This window comes from Periophthalmus magnuspinnatus, chromosome 17, assembly GCF_009829125.3.
Source record: "Periophthalmus magnuspinnatus isolate fPerMag1 chromosome 17, fPerMag1.2.pri, whole genome shotgun sequence".
NCBI lineage: Eukaryota > Metazoa > Chordata > Actinopteri > Gobiiformes > Gobiidae > Periophthalmus > Periophthalmus magnuspinnatus.
The window spans coordinates 17,429,889-17,435,888 of record NC_047142.1 but is presented as its reverse complement, the minus strand read 5'-3'; the positions used below and the strand labels follow the sequence as shown (position 1 = coordinate 17,435,888).

The 6,000-nt window shown below is 37.6% G+C and overlaps 1 protein-coding gene across 1 annotated transcript in view; it reads left to right on the top strand.

Annotated features, from left to right (window-relative positions):
• Positions 1–932: 932 nt before the first annotated feature.
• Positions 933–6,000, top strand: part of LOC117385580 (collagen alpha-1(XI) chain-like) — a 161,571-nt gene continuing 156,503 nt past the window's right edge. Inside the window, exon 1 of the mRNA XM_033982871.2 lies at positions 933–1,309. Coding sequence (XP_033838762.1) covers positions 1,195–1,309 — 115 coding nt within the window. The 5' untranslated portion in view covers positions 933–1,194. The remainder of the gene's footprint in view (positions 1,310–6,000) is intronic.

Below are 6,000 nucleotides of genomic sequence, written 5' to 3'. Positions count from 1 at the left end.
GTGGAGCAAGGAAATTGGCAAGCTCTGATGCTAACCAATCACAAGGAGAGATATACAAGAGACGTCCCATAGTCCAATCACGGGGGAGGGACCATTAATGTAGACAGCTGTGGTTGGAAATTATTTATTTTAGGTGAATTGTGTATACTCGTACACTTGAGAATTAAAAAATATATTTGGGACTGATAATAAACCAAGGTAAAAAAGTAAGTAAAGTAAATTAATTCACTTTGGTTTTAAAGTATATGACATGGCATGTTTATAGGCTATCCATAGGTTTCGACTTCCTGTTATATGCAAAATTTGAGGACTTTTTTTTCCATTCAAAGAGTATATATAATATTTGGTTTTAAACTATTAATTTCTATGGCAACAATCCTAATTTTCATAATTTTGTACCCCTTAGTTTTAGTTTTATGTGACTAACCAAAAGTATTTACCAAATAGTTTTCTCCGATGACACACCTGGAGATGATCTTGCATTTTTTTTTTTTCCTACAACTCAAGAACTGCAATAGGAATAGCTCAATAGCTCTAGCTTCTTGGAGCCATCTCTAACTTCCAAATACCTTGCCACATGGACACCATTCTTCAACCTATTCCAGCATTACATTTTCAGCCTAATTAACATTTTTCCCCAACTTTTCTGAAGTCTGACTGCTCTCTTTAAGTTCACTTTTTTCAATCTTTAGTTCAAAATGTTGTTAATTCCCAAACCACTTCAAACACAAAATGAAAATCTTCTTGACAGACTCTTTCTTTCGCCTAAAATGCCACCTTATTCTAGCCTAAATCCACTGTGCTCTCCGTAGCGTCCTCTCCCCGTCTCCTGGATGCAGTGATGCTCTTCTCGTGCCCTCTCCTCGCGCAGGGGGCGGGCTCAGACATAACTTTCCTTCGCGGTGATTTGATGATGCCGCGGTTCCCCAGTGTCAGTTCGCGCGGTGGTTCAGGTTCAGCCCAGCCTCCTGTCGGTGTGGCGGTGCGATCCTCCAAAGCTTGAGCGCTTTTTTTCCACGGAACCCTTTGGCATCCGTCTGAGGAGCAGAGGATCTATCGGACCCGTGGATAGTCGCATCACCTATACTCGCTCACACATGGCGCTTTAGAGGACTCGCTAACCTGTGGATTGTAGAAGGGATACCGCTCATTTGAAACCTCATTTGGCTGTCGGTCTACGGGACATCTCTCACCATGGAGACGCAGAGGTGGTCCGCCAGGTGGAAAACGAAAAGACGGCTATGGGACTCCACGCTAACCGCTATCATCACGCTCGTTTTGCTTGTACAAACCGCTACTGTCCGCGCAGGTAAGCAGCACCAGTGCCTAGTGTCCAAGCAGATGAAGTGATAGAGGATGTGGGATTTTTTTGGCACGTCGCGTAATTGTTACCAGCTGAAATGTGAAAGCAAGTGATGCAAAGTGTCCTAAGTGTCCAAAGCAAGTTATGCATTGAGTTTAGTCTATACAAAGTGATGCGCAATGACGGACGGATTGACCACTACTGCCGCATCACTCCTCCAAATAGTCAATAGGCTATAGCATCTACAAATAAAACAGATTAAAAAAAATATGCCTCCACTCTGGCATTGTGTCAACTAGTAGCGCTAAAACAGCAAAAATGTATCTTTAGAGTTTGACAAAAGAGTTGTCTTTCCGTGCGTAATGATGGATGGAACACAATTTACGCACGCCAATAGCAGTAAACCAATGCAAAGGCAAGTCGATACTTTGCGGGTTTATGAACCGTCTTGAGAATTAAAATTGTTGTACTTAATAAAAATAACATTCTTTTTTGGCAGTGATTGGAGTTTTCAGCATAAACCAACCGATAGTTGCAAATGGCAAGTTAAAACCTCGCAACCCCATCTTAAAACTGTATTAGACTCAGCAGACTTTGACATCAGGAAAGCAGGATATAAAGTTGCCTGATTTATTCTGACAAAAATAAGACTTCACAAAATGTACGTGATAGTGGTGACATTGTGCACACATATTCAGTAATTTAACACTTTAAGTATAAATGTCTTTTGTGTGCCTTGACTTTTGGCAGCTGTGTTGGAAAGTGATTGGCAGGAGAAAGGTTTTACACACACTCTGATATAGCTGGAGCACACCACAGTTTATACTTGAATAATGGCCCTGTAGTGAAATGACAGTGATTAAAGCTGAAGTAGGCAATGTTTAGGGAAAATGTGGCAACATCCTGAGATTTTGTGCCAACTAGTTAACCATATAGGCTACTGTATAGGAGCAGTAGAGAAGGACTGGATGTAATTACAGTTGGGGTATAGGCAAAGTTGGGGTTAAAAAAGTACATTATGCTAAGAATCTGAGATAAATAGAGTAGCCAAAAAATGTATTCAAGAGTGACATTAATTGAAAATAATATTACTCGAGTAGAAGTATCAAGTAGTTGTACAAAAAATGACTCAAGTATGAGTAAAAAGTATTTGGGAAAAGTACTACTCAAGTAAGAGTAACTGAAAGATCTGGGATTTTCAAATAATATACACAATTTTTAAAAACTAAATCATATCTGAAGGAGCGGTGCAAGAAACACTAATGTTCAAATCATTTCATGTTGTCACTTGTAGACTTACTCACAGTGGGAAGAGTCAATAAAACTACTCAAGTAGGAGTAAACTGCTAGAAAAATACTCAGAAAAGTACAATTTCTAACTGAGTACTACCCACCTCTGCTAAAATATACTTTAAATTGTGCCTATTCCAATGGTGTTGAAAACTAAAAATGGTATTGAATAACCTTTAGTCTTTTGTGACATCACTGGGCAAAATTTCCATGCATCGCAAATGTTAAAATTAGCTATGGTTTATAGGCCATTAGCCAATCAAAATGTGGGAAAGACTGGCCCAATATGGGAATGGGAGGAGATTCAAAATGGCCAACACCTCACCTTTCTCTGGAGCCATACAGAGGCGGGTAAAAGATCAGTGGTACCATTAGAGGGTTTATATACGTCAGCGAACATTCCCCCAATCAGGATGCACAAAAAATGGTAGTACACATAGTAGTGGTTATTTAGTGGTCAGTTAATTAGTACCAGATTCAAGATGGCTGCCATACCTTTTCTGACCAAGTTACAAGAAATTGTCATGCAATTTTTAAACTGTATTCATACATTTGTGATGTTGGCATTTAAATGTAATACTTTGATACAAGTTGAGGAAAGATTAACCAAATTTCTCTGTTACTACTAGTGCTGATGCTATTAAGTCAAGCAACCAGTCATACCTTTAGTCCAATATTTTCATTTTACTTCATCTGATCCTCTTTATAACACTGGCAATGATACGTCAAATTAGCGACTTATTTTCTAGCATTGGCAGAGGTGGGTAGTACTCAGTTACATTTACTCCGTTACATTTACTTGAATAACTTTTTAGAGAAATTGGCTACTTTATCCACCTCGGAGCACAGTTTTGGCATTGCAGAATTTTGGAAATGAATTTCTGGTCTGAGAGGATCACCATCTTTCCACATTATCTGGGCTCTCACTCTCAGGCGGAGATGGAAAAAGAGAAAAAAATACAGAGTGCTTTAAAAACACATATGTGGGTCACATTAAGAGCTCCTCTCAGTCTGGTCCCTTTGTCTATAAACTCTATAGTCTTTACAGCTGAGGATTTGACTGAAGATCCATCAATCAGAATGCACAAAAATGGAGAAGACTAGAAAGGGTTTGGGGTTGATCCAAGCTATATGGTGGGCATTTTCCAAAACTAACTTTGATAATCTTTTGGCATGAGATGTGATCTCCTTGTAGTAGCAATGGTGTTTTTGTATTGTAGGCTTTGGGATGGATTTGCAGCATACCAAGTTTAATAAAGAAATGAATTTAGATATTTTGCAATAGATTAGTGTTGTCACGACACTGATATTTCAAACTCGTTTCTGATACTAAAGAATAGACGCCATTCCGATTTTGATACCCAAATGAACATTTTAAAAGCTCTTTCTAGACAATGATATTATTTTCTTACACTAGCTCTGATAAAACTCAAGATGAAACTGTTCAGGGAAGGTTAGATTTTGTCCAGTTATGTTATTTTCTTCATTATCGATACTTGCGTAAATAGATATCTTTTTTTCGATACTAGTTTTAATATCGATTAGCATTTTATTTACAATACTTCTGACAACCTTACAGTAGATGCAAAATGTTAATTATCTATTGTTAAGCTGTGGAAAAGACAGTACAAATATCCAGCAAATGGGACGAGATTCAAGATGGCCGACTCACCTTTCTTTGGTTCTGTGCACGGTAGGGTAAAAGACCAGAGGTGTAATTAGGCTATGGTTAATAAGTACGCCAGTGAGCTGTGAGCCAACCAGAATGCACTGAAAATGGAGAAGTCACCATGGTAGCGGTTATTTATTGTCAGATAATTAGTACCAGATTCAAGTTGGCTGCCTGTACCGTTTCTAACCATGTTATAGTTAGACTTTGAGTGATTTAACTACACTCCAGTAGAAATATAGCCAAATGTAAGGCTCACTGAAAAGTGTACACGAGAAATGAGAGGGATCCATTTAATTGTATGTATTACCAGGCAAGGGTTTAACATTTTCTGCTAGTCAAGAGTACTAACGAGTGTTGTCATGATGCTAAACTACTTTCAGACTCAGTTTCAATGCTAAGACTCAAAACTCAATACCCATTCCGATACCACGACGATAATAAAAAAAAAATAATAATTTAGACAGCTGAATGTCACTTTCAACATTAAATAATAGTACTTACTGTATATATAGTACTGTTAATAGTACTTTATATTACCGTGTGGCATTATATCTACGTAATCCCTCAGTCGTCCATGTATATACTTGTTCTGATGCAGCTTAAGATCATTTTAAGTTAATCAAGAAAGGTTCATTTCTGTCCTGTTGATGTGTGTAATGTTGTTTTTTTTTCCTTTTGTACTGATACTGAAACTACATACTAATTTGAACAAGTAAGTTTTAGTATCGATTATTAGATTTTTAATACGTTTGACAACCCTAGTGCTAACCAACCTTCAACTTATACAGGCTTATTAACTAGAACCACCACACTTACCATTATAGTGCTACCATTTCCCAATTAAAATGTATGCTTAGGGAAACATTTCCTCACACAGTCTATAGTTCAACCCCACCCCCTTTTGACCCATTTCCCATTCATTTATATACATTTGCACTGACCATAGCATTACCTTATTTAGCTTGGTTCAAAATCACATAGTTTCTTCTCCAAACTAGACATTGCATTGGTCCACCCGGCTTTTTGCCCATCTCTGCCCTCTCTCCCTGACATTTAGACCGACCATAATTGCTGGATGTGCACACTAACGTTTATAGGCTCCCACTGTACGGTAATTGCGGCTTACGTTGCCAGATTCACAGATGGCATTGACACGAAAAAGACCAAAAGACCATAGGAGTGAAATCCCATGATGCTGCAGGGTGACCACACAAGCCCATGGACATAATGGTGCATTGTTGTGGGTTTTATCAATGGTATTTATGATGTTAATTAGAATGACTCAGAATCTGTAGTTAAGTAAAAAGAAATAGACTGCAGAGATCAAACTTGGTTCTGTTGGCAAAAAGTAATGAGTTTTAATTACTAGTGGACTACATGTACTACTATTTAGGCAAATCGTTATGCATACGACTACTATGATCTAATTAGGCTACTTAAATCCAAAATGGTCGTTCATAGTCTAATTTAAGTTCTTAAAAACACTACACAAATCTGGACAATTTTGGATAAAGTTATGTCAGTCTTTCCCATATAATAATCAATACTAAAACTATTGAAAATTATAGCATTAATACTGAAATAAATCGCATAAATATGACAAATTTTGGACTTTCACAATTTTGTTTTCACTACTAAACTGTGTATATGGTGTTTTAATAGCATGATCTACTGTTCCTAGTCATTATTTGGCAACTTTAGTGCAACTTATGTAAGTTTGCAGTAAAAAACCCCC